The sequence below is a fragment of the Marmota marmota genome, unplaced genomic scaffold (genome assembly GCF_001458135.2).
Source record: "Marmota marmota marmota unplaced genomic scaffold, marMar, whole genome shotgun sequence".
Lineage (NCBI taxonomy): Eukaryota > Metazoa > Chordata > Mammalia > Rodentia > Sciuridae > Marmota > Marmota marmota.
In genome coordinates, this window is record NW_026000016.1 from 31,722,595 (window position 1) to 31,746,238 (window position 23,644).

A 23,644-nucleotide genomic window follows, 5' to 3' on the forward strand; every position below is an offset into this window, starting at 1 on the left:
TATATATATATATATATATATATATATATATATATATATATAAACTATATAAGTCAAAATTACTTTGAACATTCATGTCCTCAGGATTTCTTAGATTGGATCATTAGTATACTATCATTTCCTCTATGTTTTTATCAATGAAACAGGAGTTTGGAAAGACAATAGCTCTTTCTGTCTATGCAACTTGAATCCTGACCAGACATGGTAGCTTTTGCCTTTCTGTACTGTGTAGCTTCCATTGAGCCAGTTAGTTCCTATTGAGTTGCTTTTGTGATTTAGTGCATTATTATACTGTGGTGTAAGCATCATCCTCAGGTAAAATCCTGATTACATCAACACTGTGAAGTAAAGATTAGAGTGAAATCTTCCTTTTCTATCTTTTAGCATAAAGTACATAAGAAGGGCTCTTTTTCCAAGTAAAACTTAAAACTGATTAAGTTGTTAAATACACTTCAGAAATACCTGATTTGATTTTTAATATTTAGTCTTAAAATGAAATTGAAACAAACACATATTGTACCTATCAGAGTAAGTTTAGCCACAGTAAACGTGACAGCAGATCCATTCCATAAAATATTTAGTTGAAGACCTGTTTTTCATTGAATTCAACAACTATTTTAGTAAAAAAAAAAAAGTTTATATAATCATTCAGATAATGTCAAAGCCTAATATATACAAATCCAGTTATCATAAACATCCTTCCAATGTTATAATCTGAAAGGTCTTCTTTGTACAAATTCACAGGAGAAATTTTATCAAGAGCTATATAAGCAAAGAAAAATATAAGTTCTTTGAAGATTTTAAGTATAAATGACTCCATACACCTTTGCTTTAATATAAATATACAATATACTTAATAAAACATAAAGGAATAACCAGTTGCAGCAGTATATATTACTAAGCAATATAATCTTTATCTAAGTTTTAGGAGCATAGATACTTCTGAACTCTGTTCTTAATTTCAATGAAGGAAAAGAAATCCTCTCACAAGGGAAATACAAATTTCCATTCCTCTTTAGAGAACCCGGGTTCTTACATTCTTGGTGCAGTATTGCTATCTTGCAAACCTGTTACCATATTTTTTCCTTGGCATTTTAGAGTGCTACTGTGTTTTAGCCCCACAAAGTAAAATGAGGCTGGATAGCGCCACTTTAAGACCAGACTCAGCCTGTTAGCTAAAGATTTTTCAGAATCAAACCAGGGTTTTCCACAACCCCACGAACAAGAAGGGATAGTCCATGATGGTAAACAAAGTGGATGATTTTCTAACTATGTGTTTGGAAGTCCTGTAGCTTGTTACATTATCTACTATTTTTACATTATTAAACATGCAGATTGCCTTTGCTAATAGGAAGACTTCATACTTGGCATGAATTTGAAGGTATCTTTCTTTTAAGACAGATAACCAAAGTAAAAACAAGAAAATCAGGATTCCTACCCTAGTAGTGCCAACTGTAAGCTGACCTCAACCACTCAATTTGTCTTCTTTTTTCCTGAGATAACAAATGCATCTACAAGTAAAATTGCTATAAAGATTAAATGAACTAACTTAACTAGTTCTGTATACTATCCTATGGATAAACATGGCTACTTTCTGAAAAATTAATTTTTGCCCTCAATTACTCATTTTTTAAAGGTACTTGCTCCAGCATTTGCTGAATCTGGTGGCCCATATTTTGAAAATTATAAAAGAATGGGGTTAGTCCTTTTTAAGGCTTCTGTCAAATTTTCCAACATTATATCGTTTTCTTTCTTTGATTTCAAAGCACATTTTTATGTTGAATGTATGATATCTTTGTTGAGAAAAATATCATTGTGGAATAAAACATAACTTTTGCTTGTAACCTTAACTACCAAGCTTTATACAGAAAAAAAAAATTCATTTCAGTTCAGACTAAGAGAAAATGTAAAAAAGGATACTTGCTAACTCTGACCATTTAACCAACGGTTAATAAATCTATAATATCCAGACCTGTCAATCTTTTAGTTTCAGATACACAAAATCTATTACAGAAACCCTATAATATATGGAAAGATTAAAATCTAAAATGAATTTTTTTCCTGGCACCTAGAAGGATTTTGAACTCAGTAAACAGTCAAATGATTTTGACTTGTGTATAATCTACAGTTGATTTTATTGGAAAGTACCTCATGCTGTGTTTTGATTTGGATAACAAAAACATTTTTTCTGTTCCTGAATAGTCACAAATATATATTTTCACCAGAAAGGAAACAAACTTGTTATAAGTGGCGGTTGTTTATGTACTCACAATTAGGACTTTTCTAAATATTTATCATATTGCCTGGCATTCCAAATTGATTACATCACAAGCAGAGCTGAATAATTAGCCAAACATTCCATTTCTATAGTTTCCAAATCTAAATGAACTTTAGAATCATCTAGAAAGCTTGTACAAAGACAGAATCTCCACCACAAACATATACTAAATTTAGACTTCTTAAAATGTTCTGCATGTGACTTTTAGTTTAATAGTTTAATTGACTAGTTGTTTTAGTTTAGTTGTTTAGTTCAGTTTGACTTTTAGTAACCAGGGATCCCATAAACCAAAGTGGTCAACTTTAATAATTCTCTAAAAATATGAATCAAACAAGTTTCTCTTAAATATCCAAAGCCAAAATAATGGTCAAATTCATTGATTGTTAACATGTATTTTGTTTTGTGATTAATATAAAGAGAATAACCTTAGAGGGGTAAGTTCTATGTGGTTACTTCATAACCAAAAAAATTACCTAGGCAATTAAGTGTAATTCAGCTTTCACATTAGGGTTGCAGTGTTGTTGATAAACAAAATAGTTTCAGTGCTATCAATAAACACTTTTATAAATCCTACTAGTCAAAGGTGTGAGTTCTATAGAGTATGTGTGAATAGAGTAATGGTGAGACCAATAGCCAATATCATATATGTATTTATATTGCTTGTTTTGTTTGCATTTGTTAAATTCCCAGTATGTGCCAAAGACTTTAATAATCACTTCCCCTGCTTCACCTCAGTTAATGCTTGTGCAAACCCTAAGGGACAGGTAATGTTATTATCTCCATACTAAGAAATTTAAATCTCCAAAGAATGGATATTGTATGTTCAAGGTCACACAGCAGAGACAGGATTCAAATCCAGGTCACTACCTTTTGGAGTAATTCCTTCCTATCTTTGTTCTAACTCTTAAATCCAAACCAAACTTTTCATCTATGACTCAAAGTCTCCCTGATGTATGATGCATCGACTCTGCATTTTGAAATAGAAGTCTAGAGGATCGAGATTCTGAGCTGGGGGTTGGTGAAAAACCAAATGATTCTGGGAGAATCATATTTCACTGGGCATGTCAACATACATTTTTATGTTGAATGTATGATATCTTCATTGAGAAAAATATCATGGTGGAATACAACATAACCAGAAGAATTGATTGTGGAAAATGGTGAACCCCTGAGGGAAAAACATCCACCTGGCCATAGTTATCTCCTGCATCATGAAGGAATTAGCAACCAGAGCTCCACCTACCCATCCACAAGTCCTGCAAGAAGAGCCCTGCCTTAGCAAAACCAGACTTCAGGTGCAGGAAGATTGTAGTTGGTGACAGGAGGGAAGAGTCATCTCTCAAATGGTCTACAAAGAGATTATTCAAAGGCTATTTTGAAGACTTGCTGACTATTTTCTTACCACTCAGGTGAATCATGGTCCACTTTGCCTCCTTATTACCTTAATGTCAGTAGTATTTTTAACAAAACACTGCAACCTCTAAAAATCAACTAAGATTTCTTCTCATTGTACATCCTTTGCACTTCCAAATAAGATGATAGAAAAAAAATGACAAATTCTTACAAAATATTTGCTAAATTAGTGGATTTACAAAATGGTGGAGTATGTTTTCACAATTTGCTATGCAGACAAACACAAATAAATGGGGGATGATCTGCTGCTTGAAATGATCATAGACTTGATTTCCTATAAAGCCCTCCTCTCCCTTCACATTTACTCAACCCTACACACACACACACACACACACACACACACACACCTTCTTTAAAGACAAATGGGGAACATACATGTATTTTCAAAGACCATATGTTGTCTTATGGATGTATGAGTTTTTTCATGGTCTAGAAAAGGAAATGTTGGTTTCTATATGGAATGAGTCCCATTGTTTATTTTTCCTGTGGCCTTAGGCAAGAAATTCAGATTTCTTATTGATAAATAGAATAATAAATGCCTTCCTTGCTTTTTTGTTACATGAATTGAGATGACATGGTAAAGCAGTTCATAACAACTGCCATTATTGTTCGAACCTACATACGACATATAAGCCGGGTTAATTTACTCCTAAAAATTCCTTCTCACCATTTTTCTGTTTGAACCAGTTCAAAACCTTGGATCAGGACTTACACATTCATATTAAAGGAAGCAAGGATATATGTCATCTTAATGGGTGAAAAAATTAAAGAAAATTAAGAAGAAAAGACTTCATGGAACATAAATGGTTTACTCAGAAAAAGGATGGAGATAGATATCCCTGCTGTTTAAGAATCCAAACATTGAAAATTATTTAAACTCTGGAGATAATAATGAGCTCTTCTAATTTATCAAGATGATGACTATATTTTGAACTATCCCAGCCCTTAATCATGTTCTAATTAACAGTGTCATTGCATTCAACATGTACTTTTTCTCACCAAGGATGGTGAGTTATTTAGATTTAATGCTTAATATCGAAATACTGGTCCTTTTCTTTCCACATTCATCTTTTAGTCCATTAAAGAAAAGAATTGGCAACAATGCTTCTGCTGAGAAATCATTTTAATTAATATTGGTTAGGGATATAAATGATTTTTATTAATCAAGTTTGATTAAAGGTTAGCTAGCCACAATATGGCCTATCTGAAGACATTAGACATCCTTAGAGTTCAGTTAGCTCATCGGCTGCTGTGTACTAGATGATATTCTTTCTATTTAAACTCAAAATTGGCACTAAGCTTTCTAAAAATTTCATATTGCATTAACTGGGATGATTCAACATTGACAATTGTCTTACTTTTTCTTGTAAATGCTATAACCAAATGACACAGATTAGTGATTTTTGGAAGAAAATATAAAGCTCATTTTAATTATTTGGATTTATTTTACATGTTAACAAGTGTATCTTACATTATTGAGTTTTAATATATGCTTGGCACTTGCTAAGAGATAAACACTTATCTCATTTAATGCTCGTAACAATGTAGTGCCCTTTTGTTTTCCACATTGTACTAATGAAAAAAGTCAAATTAGACATTTGAAGCTATTTTCTCCAGATTATTCATCAAATAGGTGTAAAATACCATCCACATGGGCCATATTTTCTCATTATTTTGCCACCTAAACAATACAGAAAGCAAATAAATTTTTATGAGTTCTTCTATGATTCAGTTAAAAAAAAGCTAAAAAGTAATTTTGCTCTAGATACAGAAAATATGAATGAAGACAGTAAAACTTGTGGACAGGACTACATTCGGTAACCCACTAGGTTAATTTTTATTTGTAGCTCAAAACTTCATGGGATATATTTCATCTCTGGATAGATTGATTCCTCTATTCTTTCAACTAAAAATATGCTTACTAATCCCTTCTCATGGGCAAGGCATGGTGCTGGACCTACAGAATTGCAAAGAGAAATAAGATGTTGTCCCTCCTGACAGGAATCCTACCATTTATTAAGGTAGAAAGGGTCGAATAACTATTGATAACTATTATCAGCATAGGTCAACTTTCCATGCAATTGAAATGGAAGTGTTCAAGAGTACCTCTTTTCACTTCCACAAGGACATAATCGAGATACTCTCCCTATACAGAAGAGAATTTAGGTCAGGTTACTAAAAGCACTATGCACTATGTTTTAAGTGCAACCAGTGTTTTGAAGCAAATGCAACAATCAAACAGAATTAATAGTTTTTCCTCTTAGAATTGTTCCTGCTCCAGCTCAAAAAAAAAAAAAAAACATTTAAAAAAAGATTATTTGATTGACTTGTCCCATTGTAAAGTATGCACCTGCTGTGAAATGAAGCCACGGAGAAAGAAAAAAAAAGTTGAATAATTTAACTTTTTTATTTGTAAAGATAATCAGGGTTTTTCTGATTACATCTTAACTTCATAAATGTTAAATAACCTATCAGCATCTAGTTGTTGTAAATTATGAAAAGGAGCATTGCAAGGAATATTAACCGACGAAATCCTTGTTCTTTAGTGAACAAGAAAATGTGTTATGGCAGCTTGTCATTGTGCGACTGGTAACTTTGACACCAAATAACAAAACTGCCATTTGCACTTAGGGTAAATTGGTTCACTTGAGCTTCCAAGGCTCCTCTTGCTCTGACATAAATTTATGAACTCGGGAACTAACCAAGTCGTGTGCCCTCCCAGCTGACTCTAACAAATATGCCCATTTCATTTCATTTAGTCATCAGAATACCAGGGGGCCCGGTCGTTTCAGACTCACTGCAGATGGTATAGGGTTTACAGGAACACTAGAGACTTTCATGTCACTGTCCTGTAAATTATGACAGTGGAGGGGGGCCTCTTTCCTAAATGCATGTCAGTATCTGACATGTTCATGGCTTACAGGAGCACTTCCTGGATCCACACCTCATAGGTATATGTAAAGGATATTTATTGCCAATTAATCATGATGTGAAAAATATACATCCCAGGTTCATGCTTTGGCTAGCCATGCTTAAGCCGGAATTGAGATCGTGTCTCCATGTGAAACTTGGTGGAAGTGCTGTTTTGTTCCCTGACCCTCCTGACCTTTAGAGAGGAGACATTTCCTCCGGAAGGATGGAAATTCTGGAAGCAGACCAATAGATACAGACTCAAAACACAGAAAAGGGACCTCAGATGGATTGGAGGAAAGACCACTCTCAATTACTACTGAGAATGAGTAACAAGATATCTTCATAGGAATGCAACTTGCTCATATCTAAGTCCACATTAAAAAAAATAAAAAACAAAAACAAAATATTATCCAGGCGTGGTGGCGCACACCTATAATCCCAGTGGCTCAGGAGGCTGAAGCAGGAGGATCTCGAGTTTAAAGCTAGCCTCAGCAAAAGGAAAGTGCTAAGCAACTCAGTGAGACCGTGTCTCTAAATCAAATTCAAAAAAAGGCTGGGGATATGGCTCAGTGGTTGAGTGCCCTGGGTTCAATTCCAGGTACCAAATGTGTGTGTGTGTGTGTGTGTGTATGTGTGTATGTTTACGCTACACACACACACACACACACACACACACAGCTATAAAGACATTACACTGAATGTATTTCCTACCTGTAGTTGGAATAGAAACTTTATTTGAAAGGGTTCAGAGGTGTTTGAGGGAACATGGGAACAGTGTCAGTAGTTTTTGTTTTTTATTTCATTTTTTCCACTTCATTTTGGTTTGTAGAGATGTCTATCACTTATTTAGGACCTTCTCTGTTACAGGAATGTTTTCAAATTCTTTACATATATTTTTAACATAATCCTCACAACTCTATGAAGTAGCTAATAGGACCATCATTTTATAGAAGAAGAGACGGGTATTCCTAGAGGTTGCTTAGAATACCAGTGATCAGTCAAAAAATAAGAGAAGTATTTGATCTGTCAGATTCACTCTGGATTGTCTAGTTCAACAACTTGATGGCATATTTTTCATAAACTTTTTCATAAGATATACCCTAGGAACAAAGAAGACAGAATGATCATGTAATCCTAGGAGGTTTGAGAATAGTCTAACGTAGTCACTATAAATTTGCAATTTCCTTGTCTCCCTTTTTATCTTACAAATTTTTATATAATGCAAATTTGGCATTATATTCCATTACATTTGCCTATATCATATATATATATATAATTTATGGGATAATGTTTTGCACTATTCTCATGGTGGCTAGAAAGCAATACACTGTTATGTTCCAGGATGGTAGGAAGAGCTGAACGCTAATCTTCATAATGAGTGTGACGTCCAAGTGATTCTTCCTCTCTTCATTTTATCATAAACATACAGGTACAAACAGCAACCTCTTTTCCCACTGTTCCACAGACCATATCAGGTTTACAATAAGGAGAAGTGCCCAAAATGTGAGGTGGGATGCTGTGACATTCCAGAATACTCCAGACGGAAATTTCCATAAACACATCTTCTTGCTGAAAGGTCAAATTGCAAACTGAGAGGGTCCCTGATTCATTCTTCAATCTTTTTTACTACCTCAAAGCAGTACTCTCTGAAGAACATTTTTAGAGGAAGTGGGGGGAAGCCTGATTATACTGCTCTTTATTTTACCTCTAACACAGTACTTAGGTTTTCCTCACCCATTAATGAACTGAGAGTCTCAAATGGTCTGTATAATCAATTCTCTTCATCCAACTCTCAAACTTCGTTTTAATTATAGCAGCCTTGTTGGGAGCTGTAAAAACATTCCCCATTTTGTCTTGCAGTGGAGAATTAAGCCTTAAAGAATATCTTCTAAATAAGCCCATTATGTGTACTCACTGTACCAATAAAGAGAAAAAATGAATTCAAGATTTTAAAGCATTTAATCTTTATCATGACATCTTTTTTTTTCCTCCTGCATGGAGAAAAAAAATACTATGGGATTCTGAGCAGAAATGTCATGAGCTGAACCAACTTTTTATCCTACATCTAGGGCAGATTATGCACAGCGAATTCATTTTAAAAAGCAATAGCCAGGGACTAAAACCACGCTGCACTGGGACTACATCATGAGCACAGTACTTTTCAATGCACTGGGGAATCATCATGAACCTTTTCTGCAGTTTACTCTGAGGTGATGTCAGAGACTTTACCTCTACAAGGATCTCACAAATGTCCTAACTACTCACTGTACATATCGTTTTCTAGTCTCACACATTTTAGGGAAAAAAAAACTCATACCCAGTTTTTGTGGACAAGAAAAAAGTGAGATCCTGTGGATTTCCTTGGCTTAGATAAGCATTTCCCAAACTTTGCCAAAATGATATTCCCAAAATAGGTGACATTGTTTATGAATATATTTTGACATCAGTCCACAATTATTCACAGTATGTGTTAGGAAGGTTAGTCTTCTGAACTTTAAATGTCCACTTTGGACCATTGGTGGTGGGTCCATCATTTGTTTTTTCCTGGCATCTAATCAGTTCCAAGAAAAGAATTCAGGAATCAATGACAGACTGATAGCTGAAGCTATTAAGACATTCAACAGGGAGTTAAAGTAGGATGATCTAGATTGAAAATAAATCTTCTCAGTCTGACTTGCCAAATTCAGTACAAACTACTTACTGCCTCTCCCTCCGGACACAGTTAATTAGCCCAACAATGATCAAAATCTTCTTCAGAGACTTCTTAATTTCTTTTTAATCCTACTCAAGATCCTGAGCATCTTCAGTCTGTGGTAGCTCTTCCACTCCTCGAACATTGGAGCTATGTCTTCAAACAGCAAAGCCACATTTCCTTCTTTATACCGCACCCCTCTTGGTTCTCTGACTCCCATGCTATTTTCTCATTGTTGACGTCTGTCCCTTCCTTTGCTTCTATCATAAGACAAAATTACTAAGTATAGGTAAATAAATAGCTAAAGCCATAAGTGTTAAAATCTCCCAGATCAATGAGATAATGTAATAAGAGCCTCCATGATATCCTTTAATCAAAGCTTCTATTCCTTCCTCAAGAAGGTGTGCATGTTGTCATGACTAAATACAACCCAAGGAGGCACTTAATTATACAAATAGATTATGAAGAGGCTAAAATGACTAGACCTCTTTTTTTTTTTTTTTTGGAAGCAGTGGTGGAAAATGACAGTTACTGGACCCAAATTTCATATTATATAAGATATAAAAGTCTCACTGACAGAGTGGACTGTCCTGACCCCAATAATTAACACACTGAGAATGCTTTAGGTAGACTGTGATTTAGATATTTTATGGGCTATTATGTCAAGGATCCACATCAGACAGGATGCATACACAACACTCCCCAGAAAAAAATATTGTCACAAGCAAAACCAGTGGGGTGTTTTTTTATTTACTTTAAGAGTAAGCAAGCCTAGGAATAATATATGACACCATTCCTAATTGCCTTGTATTTTTTTAAATGAAATGTTCCTTTGCTTTTATTTGCCAATATACTATATCCTCAAATGGGACTATTACAATTTCTGAAAACTAGGTGATGCACGTTACCTACTTCTGATATGTATATTCTAGTACTTTCCAACTTGAGTTTTATGCTGCTTTGAATTGCTGTATTAAGCAATCACTCACCTTTCAATTACAAAATATTAAATATACACTGTTCTTAAAGGACAGATGTTGACCCTTTTGTATAATGAACATGTATGCTTCTTTCTCTCCCTCTTTCCCTCTCTATGAAGGGATCCTCATCCCCCAAATTCCTGTTGAATACAATGTCTTACTCAGCGATGGGCGTTTAACACCTCAGACTTTCTCTGTTGGTCACCATCAATCCACTCTTCTGGAGAACTTGGCTCCATTCACACAGTACGAGATAAGGATACAAGCATGTCAACATGGTGAGTCTTTCAGATTCCTGGCCTGGGCCTTTATGAAAAAGTATTTCATAATTTTTTTTCATTAAAAAGGAACCAATTCTCAGTTCAAATACAAAGATTAACATTTCATCAGTTATTTGTAGTGGACTGTTTACCCAGAAAAATCAGAGCCAGGCATCGAGTACAGCATTTTGCATTTCTGCACATTAAATCATGAATATTTAAACATATTAAAATGGTAGTTTTGGAAAGTCTTGTTTTATAAGGCCCTTTAAAAGAAAAACACCTAGCTCACACAAAGGAGCCATTGGTAATATAAAACAAAATGGGTTATTACAAAAATTATATAGGAAATGTGTTCACCTCTGTTTTATTGAAATTTTATTCAAGAGGAGGGAGGAAGAGGTTATTTAAAAGTTATTTGAGTCATACCCAAATGAATCTTAAGTATTTTACAGGGCTTTCTTAAACCCTGTGTCATGTACCTAAACTGCTACCTGGAGTTTCCTGGCTCAGGCTGCAGCCAGTGAAACCATCATCTGTGTTTTCTTAAGGAACACCTGCCCTGTTCGCATCTTTCCTCCAAATGGATAATTAGTTAAATGTAAACTGAGATTTAGGAGAGAAGAACAAGAATCAAGAGAATTTTTTTATGTATCTCCATTTTACATTGAGTATAGAGATTGATAGATATATTAATAGATTCATATATTAATATACCCAGGCAACCTCAGCAACAGAGCAAATTAGCTTAGCTCTAAGCAACTTAGTGAAACCCTGTCTCAAAATAAAAAATAAAGGACCAGGGATGTAGCTCAGGAGTGAAGCACCCCTGGTTTCAATTCCCAGTACCAAAAAAGAAAAAAAGGAAAGGAATATAATATATGTAGGTCACATTTGCACTTCTGAAATTCAAGCAAATTATCACTTTCTGGCTAGTATGGCTGCAATAAACTTAAGAAACTTCAGACAAACATATTCTTCATTGTCTATGAATTTTTAAATAAGTGGCTAATTCATGGATTATCCAAAAATGATTCCCTATTTAAGAGTCAAATTATACAGAGATTTATAGTACTGATCTAAAATATGTATGTAAGTATATATACAAAAGTTCAGATTAAAATATTTTTATGATATTCTCACCTTTCTATATACGAATGTGAATCTTTCCCTTGCTGGACAAATTACTAAAGACCTCAATTATTTTTCAAGGAGGTTGTGGAGTTAGCAGTAGGATGTTTGTCAAAACATCTGAAGCAGCCCCAATGGATCTTGATTCCCCTGTTCTCAAGGCGCTGGGGTCATCTCGGATAGAGGTTAAATGGATGACACCTAACAAACCAAACGGAATCATCATCAACTACTTAATTCATAGGTAAAGTTGACTGTTCCTATTATTTTTAGCTACTTAGGTATATGTGTGCTCTTCTAGGTATTAGAATCAATTACAATTTCTGTTTCAATAAAGGAATGGAGGGACATCCTTTTTTTTTTTTTTTGAGCACCTACTGGTGAAGACTAACACTGATACTGGAAATTTTTACACATGATCCCAGGGGGAAAAGCCACAGCTGCTACTCTGTGACAGGTTTATTTGAGATCCGCCTGAAAGCTGAGCCCTCTGAGCCCGTAAGAGACTCCCTTACTAAAAGAATAAAGTGTTTCCAGAGGAGGAATCAGAATGAGAATTCCACCAGAATGAAAAAGAAGAAGAAGAAAAAGAAAAAGAAGGAATGGGGAAGAGAGCAAAGGAGAGATCAGGTAGAGACAGAAGAAGAGAGGGAGGCTGGGGAAAGGGGAGGGAAAGGGATAGAGAGGAAGAAAGAATGAGGGGGAGAGAGAGGGAGAGAATGAAGCCCGGAGGCTTACTGAGAGCTTGGCATCCCCAGCTCAGTGTATGGCCATCAGCGCTCCAAAAGCTAGGCATGCGCATTAGGCAGACAGCTCCCCCCCACCTCCAGCAGCCTCACCCACCCTCCCTCTTTGATCCTCCAACTTGGGCACTCAATGAAACTAACTTCAGTCTCCTCCTTCAACTTCGGGTATTGAAACCCTTTTTGGTTCATATCTGTCCTCCATGATGAACTAAGTAAGGGTTTGTAGGAAAACTGAGGAAGGAGAACGTACTATTGCATTTCTGGTTATGTAAATGACATTACCGAAAATGAGCCAGCCAAATTCCTTCTCAGCAAACAGTAATTTGAAGAATAATATTTCTGATTCAAATACACACGAACATGTAAAAATGGCTAATGTGAATTTACATTTTACGCTAAGCACATCAGTGCAGGCTCTCAAATGCCCATCCTCTTGAAATAGTTTTCTTTCATCTACTTAATGCTAATTGTATGAGAAAAGCACATCAAATTCCTATTCTGAATAAAGGGAAATAAAGTATCTGTTAGAGACCAGGACGTGGCTTCACTCTGTTGGTTTTGTAAATAAAGCTCCTGATTACAGTCACTATTCCATGGCAGCTCCAGAGAAGGAAAACAGGAAATATAATGCAGAAAGCCCGCTTCAATGAAAAATACTGTAAATTGAATTTGACAGCATTTGATGGCATTTGATTATTCTAGTCACAGCCAAACAATGATATAAAGAGTAATATGAAACAGAATGTGTTACTGCCTAGCAGACTCAAAAGCAATAAACCTTCCTCCAATGTGACACAATCACTTCACAATCATAATTGTAGCCTGTTTGATACCTCTCAGTACAGCAGAAGGGCACTGACTGACATAGATACATTTTGTTTTTTATTTAAAGTGAAATGAAAATGGCGCACTGGGGCTCCAGATACAATCGTTATATTCACCTACATAGGCATGAATCACTAGGCAGTTATTTCAGCTGAAGTTTAAATGTGCTTAGACAACAACAATATCAAATTTTTCTTAGATAGCTGCAGAAAAAAATCAGAAATTTGTAAGGACAGAAATAGAATGTAGACACATCGTTCTTTTTCATCCTGAGACTACAGAGGGCCCCTCGTATAGTTAGAGCCACAAGCCTGCAGTATTTCTGAGGAGGTTATGGCATGTAATTTCTGCTTCATCATTTGCCTGCTCTTTCTTCTATCACCACCAAAGGAAATGCATTTAACTCAAACCAAAGACAAGGTTTGGCCTATGCAGATATTTTCATTAAATCACAGGGAATAAACTTGCCAATCTCATTTGAAAGTGCTTGTCACTCTGTACTCCCCTCCTCCGGTTATTTTCCCTCCTGTAATTCTATTGTTTAAATATTGCTTCTACATATCATGCTGTTAAAAATCGTCTACCCAAATTAAGAGAGATGTTCAAGACTTTTAAAACAAAAGAAAACAACTTATTTAGAACAAATAATGCAACTGCTCCTCCAGCTTAGTCTACCTGTTCATTTAGGCTACTTTTTGACTATGAGTAAGTCACAAGAAAAATTTTCTACAAAGTTTTTTGATCAAGAATAGGGACAACATTTAAGTTAGTGTTTTGCAATCGACATAATACATACAGACAGGCCACCTTAGATATCTGCTGCCTCCTCTCAGGTGAGTTAATTTAGTATAAAAATGATTCTTCACTATGCCCCATTATCTTATATGTTCAACCATGTAAAAGGTAAAATTTTCAAGACTTCTGTCTACAAAATCCATTAAAGATATTATCTTAGGAATTTACAAAATATGTAATAAAATTATCTCCTTCCCCTAGGATCTTCCATTTTAATCATGATGCAGTTGCATTGGGGTTTATGTTTCCATAAGGTTTCTCTTTAAATAAATAAAAATATTTGAATAATGTGCATTAAAAGACAAAAATTATATAATCACCCTGCATATATTGTAAAATAGGAAAAAAAAAAACATATGAACCTTCCTTCTGAGTATTTAGAAGATTTTAAATTATAAAATCTAAGATGGTTCTGAAGGATGATGATATGGAAGGATATTCCAAGCAAGGAACTGAAAATAACTGTTCAATTGATAATTAAGCAGACTGAATTGACTAAGAAAAGGTAAGCATTGACTCAAAGGCAAAGGAATTTTGGTGCAATTCAATTTAAGTTATATAGGAAAATATAAAAAGGGATATTAAGATAGAGAGACAAATACATAAATGTATAGACCTACTGAGACATACACCAAAACTGTAAGACCTGATCCCTATTACCAGTGATCTTCATTATGGTAAAAGATGAAAAACAAGCTAAATAAGCAAATCAAAAAGTGCAATATAATGTGAGAACTATAAATAGTCACCCCCAAAATTACAGGAGACAGCATTTCTCTTGCTCTGGAATATTCAGGGAAGATTGCATGAAGTCTACATTACTGGGATGAGAACTTCCAAAACAAAAATTTAGTATCTATTTAGGTTACTAAAAAAAAAATTACTTATTGGTAAAAGAATATTTAGGAATATAGAAGATTACAAAGGTTATTATACCTCTTTATGACTTACCTATGACATATATTTCCCATCAATAGATATAAACACTATTCATTTAACACTAATATTTTATATTTACATTTTCCTTTACATAAACAGAATCATACTACCCTACTGTTCTAATGAAATATTTTTTTTGTGGATTTGCCTATGCTCTTATATGCTAAGGAAAATCTCACTTTTGTGATCATACTAAAAATAATACATCAAGCTGAATGTGGTGGCTCATGCTTGTAATCCTAGCTATTTTAGGAGGCTGAGGCAGGAGATAGTAAGTTCAAGGGCAGCCTGGGCAACTTAGCAAGACCCTGTTTCAAAATAAAAATTTCAAAAGTACTAAGGGTGCAGAGTGCTGAAATTATAGTATAGTAGTGGAGCTCAGTGATAGAGTGCTTGCTTAGCATATTTGAGGCTCAGGGTTCAATCTCCAGTACTGGAAAAACAAACAAAATGAGATAATGCCAGGTGTTCATTTAAAAAAAAAAAACTAATTTGTCAACTTTATTTCATAAATCACTAATTTCATATGCCAACCATACCAAATCCTCATGTGTCATCTAGTTCATTTCAGAATTTGTATTATGTTTAGTTTAAGGTAGATAGAATTTTAACAAGCAAAGCCTAACAAAGAAGACATTTCAGGTGAAAAAAAAAAAAAACATAGAATAAGCAAAATTCCCAGCAGTAATAGCCTAGGGTTGAAGTAATGGTCAGGTTTGACGAAAGCCTGTACTGCTTATGGGGAAAATTTACATTCACTCAATGATTTTGGAAGGCTTTAAATATGAGGTTAAGGAATTTAGGCTTCTATTTAAAGTCAGTGTGAGCCATTGAAGGTTTAGGGGGAAAATTAAGAAGCAATGTGATACCGTGGAAAGAGCATGGGATTTGTGTTCAAGTCATGTGGATTCTGCCACTTGTTAGTTATGTAACCTTGGACAAATCATTTGCTATCTTATATTCCATTTTTATATAAAGCTATGTTGATAAACATCAGAGATAATTAGCCTCTCAGAATTTTGTAGGAATTAAATGAAATAATACATGTAAAAGTACTGTGTTAAGTTTGAAGCATAATATAATACCCTAGATGTGTTGTCCAAAGCTTTGCTTTAGTAAGACAAATTTGGCAGTTGTAGATTGTGTTAGTGAACTTTTCTTTGCTGTGACCAAAATACCTGAAGAACAACTTAGAGGAAAATGTTTATATGGGGCTTATGGTTTCAGAGGTTCGGTCCATGGTCAACTGACTCCATTGCTCTGGGTCCAGGGTAAGGCAGAGCATCAAGGCTAAGAGTATAATGGGAGAGCACTGATCAGCTCATAGTGGCTGGGTTGCAGAGACAGAAAGTGAAAGCAGCCATGGGGAAAATGAACCATTCCAGAGCATGCCCTCAGAGACCCATCTCTTCTAGCCATGCCCCATCCACCTATAGTTACTACCCAGTTAGTTCACTCAAACTTGAATAGACTGATTAGATTAGAATTCTTATAATCTACTTGTTTCATCTGTGAGTATTCCGTCATTAATACAGGAGCTTTGGGTAGACACCATATATCTAAACCATAGCGTTGTGCCCTTGGCCTCCGAAAAGGACAGCCATCTCACAATGCAAAATGCATTTAGTCCACCTCCAAAAGTCTCCATAGTCTTAGCAGTTCTAGCATTGCCCAAAAGTCCAAGTTCAAAATCTCATCTAAGACTCAAGGCAAACTCTTGACTATGAGCCCCTGTAAAGATCAAAAGCAAGAAGTTACATATATTCAATATACAGTGACGCAAAGAGAACACCTATATTCCAAAGGGAAGGAGCAGAGGATAGAAAGAATTGATGGGATCAAAACAAGACTGAAATCCAGGTGGGAAAACAAGTTCTGTAGCTCTGAGTCTAGCATCTGGGAAACATGGCAGCAAGAAGTTCTCTCCAAAAAGGTGTGGGCAGTCCCACCCCTTTAGCCTTGCCAGTTGCAATGCTCATGCCCTCACTCTTAGCCTGGTTGTTTCTGCAGCCAGTAGCTTTCCTTGACAGACAATTCATGTTACTGGCATCTCTTAAGTCCTAGGGTCTCCATTCCAGCTTCAGTTTCAACTTCCCAGCTTCATGCATCACCCTTTAAAGTGCAGACCACAGAGATTCTGACCCTGCAAAACTTCTCCTGGCTTCCCATGCCTTCCACTGAAATATTGGTAGAAGCATTCATGAGCCCTTAACTCCAGCATCTTGCATTTATGAAGAAGGAGACCATATGAATTATGTCAAGGTCTGGTGCCAGCTCTAGAAATATCTGGGCCTTCTGGAATTATAGCTGCAGTGGCTTCTGAGTCACAGGATGACTGAACATAGTGAAACAATTTCCTAGGGCCCCCATAAATAGGGTGCCCCCAGTTTCTTCTCAAGGGAATTTTTACTTTTTATAACCTTGAGCTTGCAATAAGCATGGTTTTGTCAATATTTGAGATGCCCTCAAAGTCATCATTCCTATTGTAGTACTCTGTAGTACTTAGCATATATTTAGTGGCTGTAATCTCTTCAACAATCACATCTTCCTTAACCCTAGTTTTACACACACAAATTTTAAATTCCTTCTGCTCTGCTTTTTACTCCTGATTCTCACAGTAACCCTGGATAAAAGCTGATAGTAATATCCATGCCACTGCCTGAATACTGTGCTGCCTTGAAATTTCTTCTGCCAGATCAATTAGTCCATCACCTTTAAATTTGGCCTCACACAAGGTCTCAGGAAATGGGGAAAATTTAGACAAATTTTTTGCCAGAATGTAACACAAATGGCCTTTAATTTAATTCCCAATAGAGTCTCCATTCTCCCCGAAAACCTCATGAGCACAGTCTTTACTTTCCACATTCCTATTGGCATTCTGGTCTTCTGCACGCCCACCAGAATTGTCATTGAGCTGTGCTTACAACATTCTAAGTCTTCTTCATCCTGCATCTCCAAAGTCTTCCAAATTCCTCCTACAAACCAGTTCCAAAGGTTTCTGACCCACACGTTCATGTTAGTCATAGCAACAACCCCACTTCCCACTATCAATTTCTGTTAGTCAACTTTTTATCACTGTGAACAAAATATCTGACAAGAACATCTTAGAGAAGGAAATGTTTATTTGGGGCTTATAGTTTCAGAGGTTCAGTCTATGGTTGGCTGACTCCATTGCTTTGGGCCCAGTGTGAGGCAGAACAACACGATAGAAAGCAGCAATTAAGAAAAGATGCACACTTCATAGCAGCTAGAAAGTAGAAAGAGAGAAGGAAAAGGATCACAGCAAGGATGGTCCTTCCAAGTCATTCTCACAATGACCCACCTCCTCTAGCCACATATCACCTGACAGTTACACCCAGGTCCATTCAAATTAGGATGGACTGACTAGGCTATAGCTCTCATAATCTAATCATTTCACCTCTGAATATCCCTGCATTAACACAGAAGTTTAGATGGACACCTCATATCCAAACCATTATAATATATAATACATATTTTAAATATATATANTATATATATATATATATATAAAAGAAAGAGGTTCTTGGTAATAAAAGATTTTAAAATATTGCACAATGGTATGCCTAGTATGAGTCTGTTTTTCTAAGTATATAAGTTTCTTTACATTTATATGTTTTTGAAAATCTAAATAGTTAAACACCAAAATAATGGTAATAGTGCTTATCTCCAAAGAACAGGTTAGGGAAGCTTCTTTCAAATACTTCTGTTGTTCACCTTTATCTTCTAATTAACTTTTCTTCCATCATACTGGGGATAGAACCCAGGGGTGCTCTATGATTGAGCTACATCCGTAGTCCTTTTTTGTTGTTGTTTGTTTGTTTTAAATTTGAGACAGTGTCATCAATTTCCCCAGACTGGCCTCAAACTTGCAATCCTCCTGCCTCAGCTTTCCAAGATGCTGGGATTAGAGGCATGTGCCACCACACCTGGCTGTAATTAATTTTTACAATTGATATATTACATGGCATAGTAAAAGGCAACATAGTAACTTATAGTGAATCCAGATACAAATCTATCATCACCCTCCTTATAATTTTTCCATTTCCTTCTTTCTATGAACATCATCATAATTTTCTGTAAGAATTGAGGTATGATCAGGAAAGAAAAGCCACACAAGTTTCATTATCAGAAAGAATTTAATGTAAGTAATTAGTAGCAACTGGTTACATATCTATTAACTAGGTAACAAAGAATTAAAAGGAAAACTGTGGTATCATTACAGAGGCAGCTGCAAGAAACAGCTGACAACTTTAGGACTAAAGGAACAAAGGGAAGTAGTTAGTATCATTAAAACTTAGAAATTTAGAGGAGGGAGCCTGGGACCCAGACGTCTGAGGAGGAGGGGAAGGACTTACTGTTGGTGCAGATATCTGGGTGGGGGAGAAAGCATGAAATGGAGTTGGCTTTCCCAGCATAGAAAAAAATTGCCTACTGGGAACATCTGCTCCTAGTGGGGGGGAAAGGAACGACTTCTTGCAAAGTGAAGAGTCCTTGATGGGGAGATATTCACATTAACAGTTACCAAACAAAGCAAATAGGAAGGAGCCAGTTTCTTTTCCTTTTCAGCTTCCTGATCACTCTCTGATGCTAGCCTGTTGACAGAGCCCAACATACAGCCAGCTGGCAAAGTCAAAATGAAGATCTCAAGGTTTCAGCTTCAAAATTATAAAAACCAAATATGGAAGGATAGGTTTAAGTGTAAGGAAGAAGCCAACGAAAAACATTTTTGGAGAAAGTAGTGTTGGCCATAAAGTTTTAAAAAGTGAGTTGAGTCAACCTACAGAAAGGAGAATTGGAAAGAGCATGAAAAGAAGCATCGCAAAAAGAATTATCAGCTGCCAAAGCCATGGAAGCATGAAATATCATGGGATACAAGGGAACTATAAGCAGCACTTGATTATGACCAGAATATTAAATGGGAATAGAAATTTCAGGAGGTAATCCTGAATGACAAGCATAGGCCAGTTACATGGAAAGTCTCTAAAAAGTTTCAAAAAAAGGTAGTCTTTAAGTTTTGGGAATTTGATGTCTCTTCCCCCGATGCCAGAACATCCACTCACACCACAAAGCTTAGAGATTCTACCTTCACAAAGCATTGTAAACCATGCATGATTCCATTTCTTCTACTGGTATTCTAGTTCAGGTCTGCATGTATTCTCATGTGGATTGTTGGAATGATCACCCTGTTCAGTGTCGATTTTCCTTAACTGCCAGAAGTCTCCCTGAGCACAACTTTGAACATCCTCACTATAACTTCATTTGTGTCATGCACTACATTTTGCCCAATGATTTGTATGTGCATTACTGCACCTGATTTAATTTTTACAAGAATTCTGGAAGGTTGGCTTTGTACTATGAGGTGATTAACTTCTGTTTACAAAATGAAAAGGAAACTAGAGAACACAGGCTAGTTTTCCCAAGATCATCAAACTAAGTGGCAGAGCCAAGACCTGTTCCCTGTCTCCTCTTTCTATAGGTATTTCTGCCTTTTTATTTAAATTCAGCCTATGTTTAATATTCTTCATGGGGTGAGGGTAGCAGTTTCACAATCTTAAAATTGTTATAGGAAATGCACTGGGTTCTAGGATTTTGTTTTAATTGCTATTGAAGATAAGCAGTGATGTTACTGAGGGAATAGAGGGTGTACAGAACTCTTATACTGAAATGACATAAGTATGAATGCCTTCTAAAACATATATTTCCCAGTTTTCATACTTTTTTAAATTTCCCTTAGTGTTAGGCAATATTAAATTAACTCCAGTTGGAATAATACATTACTGAAACAGCTCCCAAATCAGCATAAGCAAAAAAGAACCATTTGACTATTCAGAGAGCTCTGAAAATGTGATTTATCTAAACACAGGAATATTTAGAAGGAAACACTTCCAGTTAAATAACTAGTTGAATCCTAAATCTTAGGTGGATTAGGAATAATTGTGGTCTACTCAACCACTTCTGTTCGAGGTTCATTCAGACATAAGGAGAGTGTGTTTCCTAGCCCACAGATGGGACATTTCCCCTCCATGATATTAATTTATTAAGCATTCAGTACTGACAAATACTTGAGAAGGCTGCATCCTTTAATTGTTTTGATGGATAAACTTGAGGCTAACTTTACACTTAATCTCTTAAATACTAGAGATTTTAAAAATTCATACTTTCAGGAAAAATTTTTAAGAATACCAGCTGTATGAAAACCACGGTTACATCTTAACCTGGAAATTCAGGAGAACTTAATAAAAAATAATTGAATTGTCATAGTGAGGCTAAAGTAAGACAAAATAGAAAATGTTATTTCCCCATAGATATTTATAGGTTTGTTTGCTATCTTATATTCCTGGCAAACACATTTTTTTTTAAATCACAGAGAGAAGTCCTTGCCTATGAGCCCTGGGGTTCTCATTAGAATGAATCCCTCCCAATGACACACCTGGTACCTGAGATCTGCAGCAAGTACAAAGGCCAAACTCTGCAAAACTACATGGAGTGCAGAATCTGGTCTGCACGTGGTAGCTGGTAATAATGAGGTGGTTTGCCGAACTGTAATTGCAGGTCACTGAGTGGGATCCATGAAGCCTCTGTGGCTTCCAGCAGGAGGCTTGTCATTGCTCATACTTAGGTCATAGTGATTTATCAACTTGAGAATCATCAAATTCCCAAAGCCAAACACTGTATGTATCCTTCCTTTTTGTGAAAGGTACTGTGTTGTACTTCATCTTAATCACCCTTTAGGTTTTGATGGAACTAGTTAATCTGATATGGCAGCATGTGCATTTTCCAGCATCTGAAGAGCATGTTAATTAAATACTCCTAACAGCCTGGAAAATAAACTCAATTAAAAGTGAGCTGAAATAAGAGGATCCATCTCAACAATAAATATTTATAACAATAAATATAACATCCTTCCTCAACCTAGATTTCTACCCTAACAGGACATAAGAGTTGATAAAGATGAGGCAGAGGTACAGTAAATTCATGAAGTTATATGCCTTTTAGCCATTCATTTGGAAAAAAAAAATATTGAACACTTACTGGGCTCAGATGATGAGATTACAGGCAAAAGATGATTCTGCAGGAACTTCTCTGTCAGATCTGCATCATGATTTTATATCCCGATGAGCAAAGAATTGTTTTCAAGGAAATACCAGATATTTGGGGCCATCATAAAAAATGGACATTTCTATTACTTTGATGTTTAATACTTTGTATATTCAGTACCTAAAAAATAGGCACGGACTAGTTTGGATATTTGGTTTAGTTTGGATGTTTAGTTCCAAAGATGAAACTAAACAATCTCATTCTCAGGCAGTTGAAAGAATATTTTTAGCATATTCTGAATTTTAATAGGTTTTCAAGGAGACATCAAAAAGTTGCCTTTTTCCCTTTAAATTTCTCTAACTTGAATTTCTATTATTTTACTTATCATGGTATTTTCATTAATTTGCATGCAGCTTATCTCCTTCACTTAGCTATGAGCTCCTTCAGGTACAGGATGCTCATCTAAGTATCCCTGAGACAAGGTATTGTATGTAAGTGCTTAATAAGGTTTATTGATATATAATAACAAGAAATAGTGGCCTTACTTTGAAAGGTCAGTAAGTATGGTTTAATTAAAGAATAGAAGATTCAAAGGAAGAGAAAATTAATGACATGTGGGATATGAGTTCAAAACGCTTTTTCAACCACCCTAGAAACAAATACATAGAAATTGGTTAATAATACTTAACCTCTATATATCTGTATTTTTAAAATTTAAAAATACTATGTGTATTTCCTGGTGTGTGATTTTTTGAAAGAAAGAAGTCTAAAAGGTAATAGAACAAAATGTGATTATGGATGATGTTTTACTTTTTTGTATTTTCCACACATGTTGCATTAAATATATGTACTTTTGTAAGGAATCACATATGTATATGTGACACACACATATACACCACATATTATGTCAACTGTATTAAGAAACTTATATTGAGTCAAGTCTCTGATGTACTCTTCTACTTGCTCTTTCTTCATCATGACATCACGAAGGAGCAGTTGAAAAGTTAAGGTGATAAATTCTTCCTAAAGGTAATTTCTTACTTGCTCTAAAAACCTTGTTTTGAAGTATGCATCTGTCACTGGTTGCTTGCTTGCTTTCTTTTTAGACGTCCTGCTGGCATGGAAGAGGAGTCTCTTTTGTTTGTCTGGTCAGCAGGAGCCCTTGAATTTACTGATGATGGCGAGACTCTGAGGCCTTTCACACTCTATGAATACCGGGTCAGAGCCCATAACTCCAGGGGCTCAGTGGACAGTCCATGGGCATCTGCACGGACTCTGGAAGCCCCACCACAATCCTTGCCAGCTCCTTGGGTTCAAGCCACAAGTGCTCATTCCGTTCTGCTGAATTGGACAGAGCCAGAATCTCCCAATGGCATTATCTACCTGTACCGTGTGGTCTACCAAGAGAGACCAGATGATCCGACATTTAGCAGCTCTTCTATGCATGCTTTCACGGTGACGGTAAGAACTTGGAAAAAATGAACAATACTCAGATTACACGGTTAATATGTTGAAATTCACTTTCTTATCCTGCCTGTCATTTTTTTCTTTGCTTAGCGTTTAAATATATTTTTTTTAAATTTACATATGAAAAGAAGCAATGTGGTCACAAG

At 35.7% G+C, this 23,644-nt stretch overlaps 1 protein-coding gene across 1 annotated transcript in view; it reads left to right on the plus strand.

Annotated features, from left to right (window-relative positions):
- Ush2a (usherin) overlaps window positions 1-23,644 on the plus strand; it is a 740,698-nt gene that overhangs the window by 625,176 nt on the left and 91,878 nt on the right. Inside the window, exons 59-61 of the mRNA XM_015483330.2 lie at window positions 10,396-10,554; window positions 11,749-11,911; window positions 23,138-23,492. Coding sequence (XP_015338816.1) covers window positions 10,396-10,554; window positions 11,749-11,911; window positions 23,138-23,492 — 677 coding nt within the window. The remainder of the gene's footprint in view (window positions 1-10,395; window positions 10,555-11,748; window positions 11,912-23,137; window positions 23,493-23,644) is intronic.